At 47.6% G+C, this 14,641-nt stretch overlaps 1 protein-coding gene across 2 annotated transcripts; it reads left to right on the plus strand.

The window, feature by feature from the left end:
* The first annotated feature begins 2,513 nt into the window (after window positions 1–2,513).
* On the plus strand, window positions 2,514–14,621 carry PRODH2 (proline dehydrogenase 2). Of its 2 annotated transcripts, none has more exons than XM_083411456.1 (10): window positions 2,514–2,822; window positions 3,820–4,013; window positions 8,543–8,663; window positions 9,528–9,611; window positions 9,721–9,801; window positions 9,899–10,045; window positions 10,194–10,360; window positions 11,151–11,261; window positions 12,045–12,133; window positions 12,258–14,621. In XM_083411456.1, exons 1-10 carry the CDS (start codon window positions 2,571–2,573, stop codon window positions 12,425–12,427), a joined length of 1,416 nt encoding a protein of 471 aa, XP_083267582.1. In that variant the 5' UTR covers window positions 2,514–2,570; the 3' UTR covers window positions 12,428–14,621. The 2 variants fall into 2 exon arrangements, with proteins under 2 accessions (XP_083267582.1, XP_083267583.1); XM_083411457.1 differs by having other exon boundaries at window positions 2,514–2,729.
* The last annotated feature ends 20 nt before the right edge of the window (window positions 14,622–14,641 follow it).

Below are 14,641 nucleotides of genomic sequence, written 5' to 3' on the forward strand. Positions count from 1 at the left end.
GGGAGATGAGAACAAGAGTCAGGAAAAGCATTGCTGTCCTTGCTGCATCCCACATGGCCACTGGGGGCATCACCCAACCGTTGCCCTTTGGCTTCAGGCAGCGGGGCCAAATGTGTCTCGGCCTCTCTTTGTGAATTTTGGCCCTCTTGCCAGTCCATAACCCATATCTGCAGGCTGTGCCCCTCGGTGAACCTGCTCTGTGGTCTCCCCAAGTGTTTTTGCCTGCCCTGAATATGCCTCTTGCATACCTGGATGGAGAGATGTGCTCTGGCTGTGGCTGGGAGCCAGGTGACTCCCAGAATGTTGTCCTCGAGTTGAAAAAGTTACCTCCCCTGGCAGAACCCTGAGAATTAGTGAATGTAGCTGCCAAGAGTCCCACTGATAGGAGAAGCGAATGACAGTTTCAAGGCCGAGTCCATTCATTTACAAGCTGCCTCCCCCTGCATCACGCCAGCATCTGTACCTATTGGGTATTTGTCCACAACTGCACATTTTTTAATTAAAGAGAAAACAAACAGATGAGACTGCTTCCTGCCGGGTGTTGAGGGGAAGCACAAAGAAGGGAAGATGAATTTCTCTGTGAGGTCACTAAGTTCACTGTCAAAGGACTTTGTCCTTAAAACCAAACTCCTCAGTTGGATAGGGCTCCCTCCATGGCGGAGAGAGACATAGATGCTTCTTACTGAAGCAGAGCCGATTTATTAACTCCATATGGTGGTTCTGACTAGCTGAGCTCAAGTAGGGTGGCATCCAATGCTTTTTCAATTTAACAATATTTAGCAAAGCCCACTCCTGCCAAGGGTGTTGGTAGTGCTTTGCCTGTCCATACTGGACTGTGGCACTGTAATTTTGCACAAGGTCAGAAAAATTACCACAGACCATGTCTTGTTTTTTAAAAAGGGGGAAATGCCGACGGAGCTGTAACCCAGCGTCAGTGGGACAGCCCACAGGCTGGCTTTGGGCTACAGTCCGGAGTGGCGTACTACCAAAATACAAGATTCCTGCACTAACCAGGCCTACAGACAATCCGTTGCAGATTTCAGCAGTTTTAATGTCTCTCCTTAATATCTTGTGATAGGGTTTTTTTAGTTCCATGTAAGCCTGGCTGCACGTCCGTATTAAGCCCTTGGCTCAGCTTCCGAAGCTAAAGCATTTATTTCTCCTTATCTTGGCAGGCCTCAGCTAAATCACCTTCAGTACTTAAGAACAGAAGCTGCAAAGTCTTGCGCTGCCTCCACTCTGGGTGGACTGCATTGCCTCACTGTGGCTTGTATCTTCTGCCCTCTGCACATTTGTAGGGCCACCTTTGGCAGGTGACCCAGTCTTTCTTAATTAAAGTTAATAAATTCCTCAGGGAGACCTCCTAAGACACACCTCTCAGTCCTGAGGGGAATGCCCAAGTCAGCCATTTTTGGACCATGTCCCAGCTACTTTGTGCTTGTGTGTTTAAGCAAAAACATTCTTCCCACCTGACATGATGAGTTTCCAGGCAGAAATGCAGAATGGCGCCACCCCACCCCACGGGGGAATTGTAGGTGGGAGTTATGTGGTTTGTCAGAGGCTGGCTTCTGTAGGAGCAGAAATTCTCAAGCCTCTTAAGGCTCAACCTTTCGCAGAAACAAGACACTGGATATGTTTGTCACTCTAAACTAAGGGTTGTCAACCTGGTCCTTACTGCCCACTAGTGGGCATTTCGGGATTCTAGGTGGGTGGTAGGGGGTTCTACAGCACATGCTGAATCCTTCCATCGAGCACTGGTGGGCAGTAAGGAAATTTTACCATCAAGAAAGATGCATTAGTGGGCGGTAGGTATAAAAAGGTTGACTACCCCTGCTCTAAACCAGGCATAGGCAATCTCGGCCCTCCACATGTTTTGAGACTACAATTCCCATCATCCCTGACCACTGGTCCTGTTAGCTAGGGATGATGGGAGTTGTAGGCCCAAAACATCTGGAGAGCCGAGTTTGCCTATGCCTGCTCTAAACCATTGGCTGCCATGCTATACCAGCCTCCCCCAACGTGGTGTCCTCCAGATGCTTCGAACTACGACTCCCATCATCCCTGGCCATCATCTGGAGCTCCAAAATGTAAGTGCTGCCACGGAAGGAAGGATCATGGAATCGCAGAACAGTAGAGGGAGGGACCCAAAGTGCCATCTAGTCCAATGCAGGAATCACAGCTAAGGACCGATGGATTGCAAGTGTGGAATAAACATGGTAGCAGTAAAATGGCCAGTTCCACAAATCAAAGTGGTCAAGTGGGTGATCCTTCAAATAATGGGTACCCTTCAAAAGAAACGGCCTCCGATGGGATAAAACAGTTGACTGCCTCGGAGTGCTGAAGTTTAATAAGTGACTTCTCCTCCTCAGCAGTTTTTCTACCCTACTAAGCTGCTCCCCCTCCACCTGCCCCCACTAACCTGCTGAGGCAGCACCTTGTCGGCTGGGTCTTGCACTTTTTCTCTACTTCACCCCTCCCACCGGGGTTTCCTGCTGGCCCCAAACACTGTGGGATAGGCAGCAGGTGCTACACTCTGTCCAGAGCCGTGGCCCTTGGACCGAGCTGGCGGCATGCTGAACTGCGGGCCTCGCTTGCCGCACCGCAGGCTGGCTTCCCTCTGGGCTCCCCAAGCGGCTTCTTCGAAATCTACATCTCCCCAGCCAGCCCCCCAAGCTGCTGCGAAAGACCCCACGCCTGTCCATCTTTCCCTGAACTTGGACGATGGGAAGGTATTCTGCCTGAAGAGCAACTGGGAGCTCACTCGGGGGCTGCTGGTGTTCCGGCTCTGCTCCTCCCCATGGCTGGTTCGGAAAGCGCCCACGGTGAGACCAGGGGGGGGGGGGGCTCAGATCTTGACCCACTGCAGGCCACACACCAACGCAATCAATTCATTTCCAATCACCTGAAGTAGCTTAAGGGGTGCCCCAAAGTGCTCTGTTGTGGCTGGGGCAAGTGGAGTAGGTTAAGGGTCTTTGGGTCAAGCCGTGGGATGGGTCTGAACTGTATTCAAAAAGGAGTCTTGTTTCACCTTGTCTGCGACAAATTGTTGCACCATGAAGCACTGCTGCTCCAGAGTCCAGTCACTCAATTCCCTCCCCATTCCTGCTGGTTCTTCTTGCCCTCCACCCCCACTCCTCCAGAAGCCAACCAACTTTTCAATAGGTGCTGAAGATTCATAGCCCTCATTTGTGATTATCTGCCCCTTCCCATAGAGTCCCCTTCCCCCCTAAATATTTGTTGAACTTCTGCAAGCCTTGCGGGACTCCCCGGCCTGATGATACTGCTCTCTTGTGTGTCGATGGGACATTTTGACTCCAGAAGCACCAACACACACAAAACCAACACCAAAATTTATAGGGAACAAGCAGAAACTGCAACAAAATGGTGCAGAATGCAGCAATCCTCAGGATTCCTAGCTGCTCCATTCCACCACATCCCCGGCATTCCAGTTTTGACTGAGCACCCTCAACCTCAGCGAGATGCTTTGGGTGGGGTGTCACTCCCACTTCAGTTTCTTCCCCCCTAAGGTTTATTGAGGTACTTCTGCAAATTGTGATTCCCCCAAGCCTACTGATAGGTCCTTCCTGTGCAAGGCTGCTGTTGTTTTGGCTATGTGAGCAACGGTGCTCAAAATCTGAACACTGGAAATGGAGGGAATGATTGGGCCATAAAGTTTCGATCCCACTTGATCCCCGAAATGGATCCTTAATTGGCAGGTGCACCCATTCCTTGAAGACCTCTGCCATTTGTTAGCCTTCAGACTCGCCGTCGATGTCTACGTAGAATTTGTTCCATAAAGCTTTTATTTCTCTCCATCAGGTCCTTTCCGTCTCCCAGCGGATTCTGGGCCACCGACTCTGGACTTCTGTGCTCCGTCTTACGCTTTACGGACAGTTTGTTGCTGGCGAAACCCACACAGAGGTCAAGGAAACACTGCGACGGCTCCAGAACTTGGGGATCCGTCCTCTCCTTGCCGTCCCCATAGAGGAAGATGTGGGGCAGGCAAAGGAAGGGTGAGTGTTGGTTGAGAAAAGTGAGCGAGGAGGGGGGCACGATTTGGACAGCCAAAGAGAAGGCTGTGCCTTGATACTATGAGGAGAAGCATAGGCAGGCCTAGGAAACAAGTTCTCTGACAGGGGTTTAAAAGCAAGGCACATGATTTTGCTAAAACTGGTGAGAGGCTGGTGGATTTGATTCAGCTTCCCACTTAGTCCTCTGTACTCCACTCACATATGATTCAAGCATAGCTCTGGATGGATTCATATCAGCACTGGATTTAGGGTGGTGCGGGCCGCTCCCTCTCACAGGGCCCCAACCCGAGGGGGCGCAACATTGAGAAGATCCATAATCAAGAAGATCCATCTGGGGCACCAAGTTTTGGCCTTACTAGAAAAGATTACCCAAGTCTGCCCTTGCTTTGTCTTTTACTTCTGTGAGCGTGTCACACTTTCTTGGAGGATAAATGAGCTAGCTAGCACGGTGACCTAATGGCAATGGTGCATGTGGCCCCATAGGATAACGATAATTTAATATTTTTTTTATTTGTACCCCACCCATCTGACTGGGTTGCCCTAGCCACTTTGGGCGGCTTCTGAGATATGATAAAAATGCAGTAAAACGTCAAACATTAAAAAACCTCCCTATACCAGGGCTGCCTTCAGATGCCTTCTAAAAGTCAGATGCAGTATTTGTTTATTTCCTTGACATCTGATGGGAGGCATTCCACAGGGTGGGTGCCGCTCCCAAGAAGGCCCTGTGCCTGGTTCCTTGTAACCTCATAGTGAGGGAACTGCCAGAAGGTGGGAAAGAAGTGCTCAAATGCTCAAATGTCAAGTGATGAAGCATGATTCACACATCCTTATCTGCTGCACAAAGCTGTCTTCACAACCTGTTTTTTTTTATCCGGTTTGTGTTCAGGAAGTGGTTATCCAGAGGTTAGGTGCTAAGGGTAGCGATGAGTACTTTCACACACAGCAGATTGCAGCCGCTGCCGAGGCAAGATATAAATCATGCGCCTTTTTATCTAACACATGTGAAATCACCTCTTGCTGAAAATGGCAAGAAACCCCAAAACAGCCCCCTTTAAAATGCAATCTCAGAGTTTCAGAAGAGCACCGCCGGATGAGGGCCAGGCAGTCCAGATTCCTGCTTCTCACAGTAGCCGGCGCAATGCTGTCAGGCATAAAGCCTTCTCTGGCAATTCTCTGTGCTATACTGCCCCTGGGTCTGGAGGTTCTATTGAGCTGACATGATTAAGAGCTGCTCATAGACTTATCCTCCATGAATGCGTCTGCTTTCTAAGAGCGCTTCCAGATGGAGGATTAATTTACAAATGGCTTGTTGGCAACAGCTTCTAAAAAAACTTATTGCGGAAAGGGTAAATCCAGATTAAATGGCGGGGGCGGGGAGTGCAGGCTGGCATTGGTCCTAAGAGTGTTGTGTGGACACTGCGAAAAAACAAAAACAAAGAACATTTCATGTGTGGAAAAGCTGCCCATAATAAACAGTCCATCTGGTCACAGTTTTCCTCATTATGGCAAGATGCATTGTGTTCCTAATTTAATTATAGGAACCATTTCTAAAGGTGCATCACCTATACCTATAAATTAGCCTAGGCAAATTATGCATATCTGTGTCCTCTTTTGGTGTGATTCCCTGACTGGAAGAATTGTCATGGAAGGAAAATCTTAGCTCTGCTGCTTTGATATTAATATTTGCGTTATTTGCATATTGATTTTGTTATACTGCATCTTTTGTTGTTGTTGCTTCAATATGCATGGTAAACTAGGGTTGCCATATTTCAAAAAGTGAAAATTCCGGGTGTATGTCAGCCCTCTGTAAACCAACTTGGGATTAATATTATGAACAGACTGCCTTAAAATAAATATTGAGGGTTGTAACCAACTTAACTTCACTCAGAGTGGATGCATTGGAATTAATGGGTGTGACAGGCCCATTAAGTTCAAAGGGATTACTCTGAGTAAAAGGTAGGCTATAACAATACAGCCTTAAATAGTTCATCATGCCAGCCTCAACGCTGAAAGGAAGAGTAGATAATAACCTGGGCAGCACAGGGCATTGAGCTGAGGGGGTTAACAACAGCAACAATATTTATATAGGTACCTACTGAGAAGATCCATTTAAATAGCAGCAGTACCAAAAGGAATTATTGTGAATATAATAAATATTTGTCCTTGCTCAGGGCGCCATATTGCTAAAGTCCCCCCCGCAACCTGAAACTCTTTCTCCTTTTACATCTCTCACCTGTCAAAACTGCTGGTTGTGGAGATTCCATCATTTAGGCACCTGAAGATATCAGGGCTGCCATACGTCCAGATTTTCCTGGGCATTACCGGGATTTCAAAGCCGGAATTGGCGTCCGGGGTGGGGAATTTCCGAAAGGCGGCGCTTTGTCCTGGATCTTAGGCAAGTCATTTGAAAAATCATGTTCAACAATTTTGGATGTTTCCTAAAAAACGGAACAATTTTGGTGGTTCCCTGGTTTTTACTTTCTGAAATATGGCGACTCTAGGTACACATTTAGGAAAAATCCTTAACGGAAGAAGCAACGGCTGATCCCCCTTTTTGATAACATCAAACAAGGTCGCTATCCGGATCTGCTTCAGGCCTGATGTGAAACACGCAGGTGCTTGACTGGGACGCAGGTGCAAAGAGAGACACAACCATCTTTGAACTGGCCAAACAACAGATTAATTTTGTGTGATATACTAGAGTCCGTTGAAGCCAAGGCTGTATACAGAGCACAGACTTAAAGCACATTCCTCCACCTGCCCTCGCAATGGCGGGAACTATAGTTTTTTTAAGGGAGGCAAGAATTGTAGTTCTATGGGAGGTAGACTACAGTTTTAAATGCACAGCGTGTTGTTCAGTCCCCCTGCTGAGTTAGGCTGGCCTTGGAACGTTCTCTATAATGATTTGGCGGGTGGGTGGGTGGGTTGCTTTTCTTTTTGCTGATTTGTTAATACTGCTGCTTATTTTGCTCTCAGTCTTGGCTTAAAAACCCTCCAACTTTTTATGATTATTGGAATTGTTAGCCACCTTGTTTATTTATTTTTAATGCTTTTCATTAACTTTTTGTTACAACACATAAACACACAGACTAAGATACAACGACAATTAAGAAACAAACTAAATAGAAAGCACAAAACAAATAACAAATGTATAACCATAAATCCGTATGCTCTTGCACGCGGACTTACGTTACCCTACTTTATATTTCCCATTCTTATTCTTTTCTAGTAGACTTCCTACCTCCTCAAAGCGGGTCTGTTTTCCTGTTTGTTACACGGTTTCTTTCTCATTTCATCATTTGAATATTTTGAAATGGCAAAACTGACGGATACAGTTAGGGGACAGTCTAACCAAAGGTTCCAAAAAGAGTGGGGAGTGTATAGAGATTACCTAAAAAAAACAGTGTCCTCAAATCAAAACCTGGACTTGCTTTGAGTAATTTTCGCAAACCATAATATGGTCTATAAGTACAGTAGACGGAGAAGGGTAGACATGATTGTTAGTCACCTTAAAGCACATGACTTCCCCCAAAGAATCCTGGGAATTGTGGGTTTGTTAAGAGCTGTGGGTTGGGAACTGTAGCTCTGTAGCTTGACCTGGAGATGTCAGGATTTGAACCTAGGACCTTCTGCACCCAAGGCTCTGCCACTAAGCTAGAGTCCCTTATGGTGTGAGAAAAGGGGGCTATAACTTTCAGCCCCCACCGTGCTGGTGATCAGCAACAACTATTTCTTTAACACAAATCATCTACCCAGCATTGAAGAATTTATCAAATAGACACATCTCATTTGGCCCTTTACTTCTCTTTGGGGAAACTGGCAACGAAAGCTTCAAGGGGATCATTGAACAACAGGACAGAGTGAAAGTGAAAGTTGGCCCTTGAAGGTTTTCAGAGAGTTTGAAAGTGTTGCTCTTGACAGATGTTGCCTGCTGAGTATTTTCAAGCAAAGTGGTAGTACCAGAAGGAGATTCTGCACTGACTTTGGGATAGCTCAGTCGGTAGAGCATGAGACTCTTAATCTCAGAGTGTGGGTTCGAATCCCATGTTGGGCAAAATATTCCTGTATTGTAGGGGTTGGACTAGATGACTCTCGTGACCCTTTCCAACTCTACAATCCTATGTACTGTATATCTGAAGGAGCGTCTCCACCCCCATTGTTCTACCCGGACACTGAGTTCCAGCGCTGAGGGCCTACTGGCGGTTTCCTCACTGCAACAAGCCAAGTTACAGGGAACCAGGCAAAGGGCCTTCTCTGTAGTGGTACCTGCCCTGTGGAACGCCCTCCCACCAGACGTCAAAGAGAACAACAACTACTTTTAGAAGACATCTGAAGGCAGCCCTGTTTAGGGAAGCTTTTAATGTTTGATGCATTACTGTATTTTAATATTTTGTTGGAAGCCGCCCAGAGTGGCTGGGGAAGCCCAGCCAGATGGGTGGGATATAAATAAATTATTATTATTATTATTATTATTATTATTATTATTATTCTATCTGCTTTGCCCCAACCAGGGAAGACTGGTATGACAAGAATGCCCATTCTATGCTTACCTGCCTGGATCTGTCTGCAGTTGGTGCCATCAATCCCATGATGCAACTGAAGGTGACAGCGCTGATGGCAGCTGCACTCTGCGTGAGTATTGTGGGATGGCAGAGGGACTGTCGGGGCATTGGGAGTAGCAAGCTCTGAACATATGTGTATCCTTGGTTTAAGTTACATTTATGTACCACTTTATACTGAACAGAAAAATCTGAAGTGGTATACACCACAAAATTATAAAACATAGCATGCAAAGTAATTGGGCAGCATGGGGAGTATCATGCAATTATCCTCTTGGGCATGATGTCTTAAAAACTATTTGCTCTAGAGACTGGTGCCTCTGCTTGCTTCTCTTGCCAGCCCCCTCTCCTCCAGGATTCTACCATTTCAGTCCATCCCTTATTTTTGATGTATAGGACCTCATTCTGGCCCAATTCTTGTGAAGGGAAGGGAGCTAAGGTAAAGGTAAAGACCATTAGGTCCAGTCATGACCGACTCTGGGGTTGCGGCGCTCAACTCACTTTATTGGCCAAGGGAGCCGGTGTACAGCTTCCGGGTCATGTGGCCAGCATGACTAAGCCGCTTTTGGCGAAGCAGAGCAGTGCATGGAAACACCAATTACCTTCCCGCCGGAGCGGCACCTATTTATCTACTTGCACTTTGACGTGCTTTAAAACTGCTAGGTTGACAGGAGCTGGGACCAAGCAACGGGAGCTCACCCCGTCGCGGGGATTCGAACTGCCGACCTTCTGATCGGCAAGTCCTAGGCTCTGTGGTTTAACCCACAGTGCCACCCGCGTCCCAGCTAAGGTAAAGGTAAAGGGACCCCTGACCATTAGGTCCAGTCGTGACCGACTGGGGTTGCGGTGCTCATCTCGCTTTATTGGCCGAGGGAGCCGGCGTACAGGGAGCTACCCTGCTTTTATTTTGGATTACTTTCCCCTGCTCCCTTTGCAGAAGACCATCACCCTGCGTTTGCAAGAGCAGGAGACGAAGTCAGACCTGAGCATCGAGAGAGTGGTGGCTGCCATGAAAGGGGAGGTGAGGAGCCTTTTTGCCACTCCCTTCCGGGTGGATTACATTTGCTCCAAAGAGAGCTAAAACTTTATTTGACCTGTGTATTATCTCCCACTATTCTCCTGCCCCCCAGGAGCTGAACTTTGGCTGCCTGACCCAGGAAGAGAACCACCATTTCAAGAAATCGTTGAGGCGGCTCAGTTCTGTAGCACAGGTACTGTAAGGCAAGGACGGAAGCAGGGGAGCCCAGCCCTGGAGATGGTGTCCATTTTGTTCTGGTTCTCATCTTCCCAACCTCTTTCCGTCTGCAGTATGCTGTGGAAAAAGGAGTCCGTGTCCTGGTGGATGCAGAATACACCTACATTAACCCCGCCCTAACGCTTGTCACCATGGCAATGATGGCTGTCTGGAACACCCAAAAGCCATGGATCTGGAACACATACCAGGCATATCTCAAGGTGAGTTCCTCCCCCAGAAACAGTCCTCCTTCTATCCACCTTACTTCCTGGAAGTAAGGAAGGTCTGCTCTCACCTTGACAACTCAGTGGTATTGGAGGACTCCTTTCCTGTTCTACTACGGTCTTTGGCCAACTTGTCTCCCTCCAGGACACCCTGGAGCGATTGAAACAGGACATCGCCCTCACCGAGCGCTTGGGTGTCTGTTTCGGAATGAAGTTGGTCCGGGGGGCTTACCTGGAGAAAGAGCGGAAACTGGCAAAGGAAAAAGGATACCCTGATCCTGTGCAGCCCAGTTGGGAGGCTACCAACGAAAAGTGAGGAGGACTCCACCCTGTTCCACTACTCTGCGGGTCATTAATATGAGGCATGGGAAGAGAAGCTTCCTATGGTGTCTTCCTTCCATCATGTGACCTAGGATGGTCCTTTATGTGGCAAAATTGTTTATTTGAAGGGCTGCCTGGTCCAAATCTGGTTTAAAGATAAAGAACCATAAGAAGGGAGCTCAGGCGTGGCCTTGAAATTGCCCATCACTCATTAGCACACATAGATAACAATCTGAGGTCACTGGGCTGCGTACACACCATCTATTGAAAGTACCGTACTTTTCCGTGTATAAAACATGTTTTTTGTTTTTTTTTACTAAAAAATAATGTTAAAAGGGGGGATAGTCTTATATACGGATAGTGTATAGGAGGAACATGTGATTGGTCACTGCCCCCAAAATAGAGTGTGTCTTATATACAGGGGCGAGTTATACATGGAAAAATACGGTATATTTAAAGCACAGGCTTCCCCCAAGGATCTTGGGAACTCTGCCTTGTTAAAGTTCCTGGGAATTATAGTTCTGCAAGCAGGTAAATCTACAATTCCCAGGATTCTATGTGGGGAGACCTGTGTTTTAAATGTGTGGTGTGTATGCAACTGTTATCCTCACTTGAATTAGACGCATTGCATTTTTCTATTATCAGTTATACAGTAGTGATTTTTTAATGTCCATCCATCCATATAAACCAGCCTATACAAATTTGATGCATGGTGCACCTCTCTCATTTTTTGCCCCCTCTGCTTCATTCTCTTGCCCTCTTCCTTTTTCCTGTGATCCAGTTACCAGCGCTGTTTGGATTTTGGTTTGGATCAAGTGTCTCGAGCCAGGGGAAGGTTTGAGATGATCGTGGCCACACACAACGAAGCGTCCGTGATGCACACTGTTCAAAGGTAGGGGGAATACCACAAAGGGGAAGTGAGTGGGGTTGTCTTTCTACATAACAAGCACCAGCTGGCATGTCCAACAGTTCTGATGGTTTGGACATATGGGTACTCTCTGGAAGTGGGAGCCACGAGTGGGGGGAATAGCCTTGGAAGGGAGCCTCTCCACACTACAACACATACATACACAATTGTATGTGTAAGCATTGCGCTGCCTTTCTGACATCTGCAGCCAATACTCCAATCCATATCCACCTCTCAGATCTATTTGCATGAAAGCAAGCTATATATAAGGGAAGTGGCATACTGCTATCATGACATGCCTAGGAGCAAAATATTGGTTGTCGGCATACAGAGGTAAAGAAAAATCAGCAGACATCGTCTGGGCAGACAGCTGACAGCACATACATCCCTTCGGGAGGAGGATGGGGACACATTATCCAGGACGTTAGAAACCCGAGACAATAGCAGCAAAATAAGCCCCATTCACATTATGGAAAACCAGTACACAACACACACAGCCCCCATTGGTTAATGTAGAAATAATACTTCCATTGTTTCTTACAGCAACCCTGTAAAGCTGACCCCATAATATTATCCCCATATTGCAGATGAGGGGTTGAAGGTGAGGTCTAGCGGCAAGCAGCTCGCCTAAAAAACCAGCCAGCATCTTTGTGACTGAGCTGGACTCCTAGCCCTTGTAGCTTACAGCTTATGCTGTTCACTGCTATGATACTCTCATAACTTCTCCCCAACCTGTCGCTGAAATGTGCTTGTTTTATCTCTTTTAAGGATGGCAGAAATGGGCATCGACAAGGGTGCTGGACCGGTCAGCTTTGGGCAGCTGCTGGGCATGTGCGATCAGATTTCCTTGGCGCTAGGTGAGTGTAGACCCCGCTTCCCACAGATGATCTCCACACCCACAGCCACTTCCGTTCCTCCTGCGATATCGTCACCTCCTTTCTCTCTCTCTCTCTTTTTTTAAAATCTTGTGCCCAAATCTAGGCCAGGCCGGTTATGCCATCTACAAATCTATCCCTTTCGGCTCTGTGGAAGAAGTAATCCCCTACTTGATCCGCCGTGCTCATGAGAACCAAAGCGTCTTACTTGGGATCCGGAAGGAGCGAGATCTGCTGCAAATGGAGCTTCGGAAACGGGTTCTGAGGCGGCCTTGAGGGAATCTAAATATCCCAAAGAACTACCCCACCTCCCAATGCTTATTCATGGAACCAGGGCCCTACATTGCAATGTCTCCAGCTCACTTCTCTCATGATCTTCATGAGGGAATAAACCGCCTTCTTGGGTTACCTAGTTTCCAGCATCCCAAGCCCTAGATACATGGGTTGGGGCTTAGTGATGTGATGGGCTTTAGTGTTCTCTGCGTAGGACCTTGTGATATCATGGAGCCGCTAACTCTAGAAAGACAAAAACTGAACCCTGCCAAATTTACGAGACAGGGGAAAGAGCTAGAAATGTGAGGCCTGGGAAGGGGGTAGAATCAGGGGGGAAATGCTGAAGTTTTTATTTTGAAGATCTCAGTGGGGGTGGGGAATGAAAGTTTAGGAAAACACACTGACAAGCAAAACTCTTCTGCAATGCTTTCTCTTTCAGAATAATGAGTGGTTTAATTTTTTATAACCAATTACACAGTTGCAAAGCTCCTGGGTTCAAGAGTAGTAATTTGAGCTTGGCTGGAGACCTTGAGATCTAACCTTGCTGCCATGAGACCTTCAGCACGGATCAGCTCCCACTTACTGTGTGTTTTTAATCCATCTTCCCATGATGTTATCCCAAATGCATAAGTATCCCGTCCTTTGTTACAAAGCACTACTGCTTGAAATGTTGTTTCTCAAACCAGCTTTACACCAATTGTAGTCTTTAGCCATTCAGATTCGCTTCTGTTCATGTACACACCAGGGGGTGTTGATGGGACAGGGGGAACATAAGAAAAGCCCTTTTGGCCAATGGCCCATCATCCTGCACCCAGAATCCTGTTCTCACAGTGGCCAACCACAGAGGCCTATGGGAATCACCCAAGCTGGACATGAGCACAAGTCTTTTTGCTATGCAAAGGTGTTCACACCCCAAACCACCTGCCCACCCCAAAATGTGCTAAAGGAATTCCACACAAGCAATAACTGGGTTATTTTTACAGATTTTCTGTGTTAAGGGGGAATCCAGATTAGACGTTTTAAATAAATAAAAAGAGTACAGGCTGGCATTTTGAAAACTGTGATTACGTGTGCATGCTGCGAAAAACATGTGTGCTGTTGCAGTGGCTTCAATCCCAGAATAAAGGCCTACAAGTGCCCTGTGTCCTCCTGTCCTGACTGGCTTGGTTTGGTGCCGAGCCACACAAGGCCAAACTGCAAGCCAGGTCTGGGGGGCGGGGGTGGAGCACAGATGGAGAAGGGTTTTATATAACAGGCTTAACCAAATTTGTGTCCTAGCGAGTCTCTGAGGAGGTAGGTTAGTTGATGTTGACTCCTGCCAGAGCACGGGGGTTGGACTGGATCCTTTCCAGCTCAACCATTTCGTGATTCTCTGTGGGCAGGAATAAAAGGATGACAGATCCAACAGCTCCACATTGCCCAAAGATGCTAGACAGGGCAGATAAAATGGGGTTTTTGCAGTCGTGCCCTCCAGAGTGCTGCAGTGGTTAGGCAGGCTGCCTTGGTTCTCTCCGTGAATAGAACTGGGCATGCACAACACTTGGGGGCCTTCCTGTGTTTCTGGATGGTTAGAAGTGGTAGGGGAGGGAGGTTATGACTTGGCTTAACCTAAATCGGGAGGGGTTGGGATGGGCCTTGTAGGTTTTATTAAGAGAGCTCCCCCCACTTGCTTCCCCGTAACTGCAGCACAGTCCCAGAGTGGTCTTGCGGCTGGGCTAGAAAGGGTAGCAGCCCTGAGGACCAAGAAACAGGGGCAGAGCTAAATCTGTTTGCCCCGGAGTGACCTTGGCACATCCTTGAGGGTTTGCCCGCTGCTCCGCTTCTTCCTCTGCCACCCTCCCTGCCGCTGTGATTAGGGGAATGGAGAGGTGGAAGTGCAGCAGCTGTTTCGGGCCCCATGACTTTTAATCTGCAAAGGCTCATTAGGAGGAAGCAAACAGTCCTGGAGCTGCAATTCTTTGTAGGGGCTCTGATAGCCAAAGAGCCAGGAGTCTGAGCTCTTCTACTCCCTCATCCTGTGCCCAGCTAGACCCTCGGTGCTCCCCGCCCACACGGTGATCAAACCCAAGTGTCCCGCTTCACCAAAGTCCCGCTTCTGAAAACCTCTGGCCTTCCTACGCAGGAGGGTCCCTGCTTCCTTTTTAATCTGTTTATTCCTGCCCCATATGCTGCCCTTCTGAGCAGCGATTAAAGCAGATAAGCCGCTTTTGGCAGGGC

The sequence above is a fragment of the Podarcis tiliguerta genome, assembly GCF_965153285.1.
Source record: "Podarcis tiliguerta genome assembly, chromosome: 13".
Taxonomy (NCBI): Eukaryota; Metazoa; Chordata; class Lepidosauria; order Squamata; family Lacertidae; genus Podarcis; species Podarcis tiliguerta.

Coding starts and splice junctions, on each gene's coding strand:
- PRODH2 (XM_083411456.1), top strand. CDS start 2,571: ATGCTGAACTGCGGGCCTCGCTTGCCGCACCGCAGGCTGGCTTCCCTC. Junction 8,664..9,527: donor TGATGGCAGCTGCACTCTGC/GTGAGTATTGTG, acceptor CTCCCTTTGCAG/AAGACCATCACCCTGCGTTT. Junction 11,262..12,044: donor GTGATGCACACTGTTCAAAG/GTAGGGGGAATA, acceptor ATCTCTTTTAAG/GATGGCAGAAATGGGCATCG.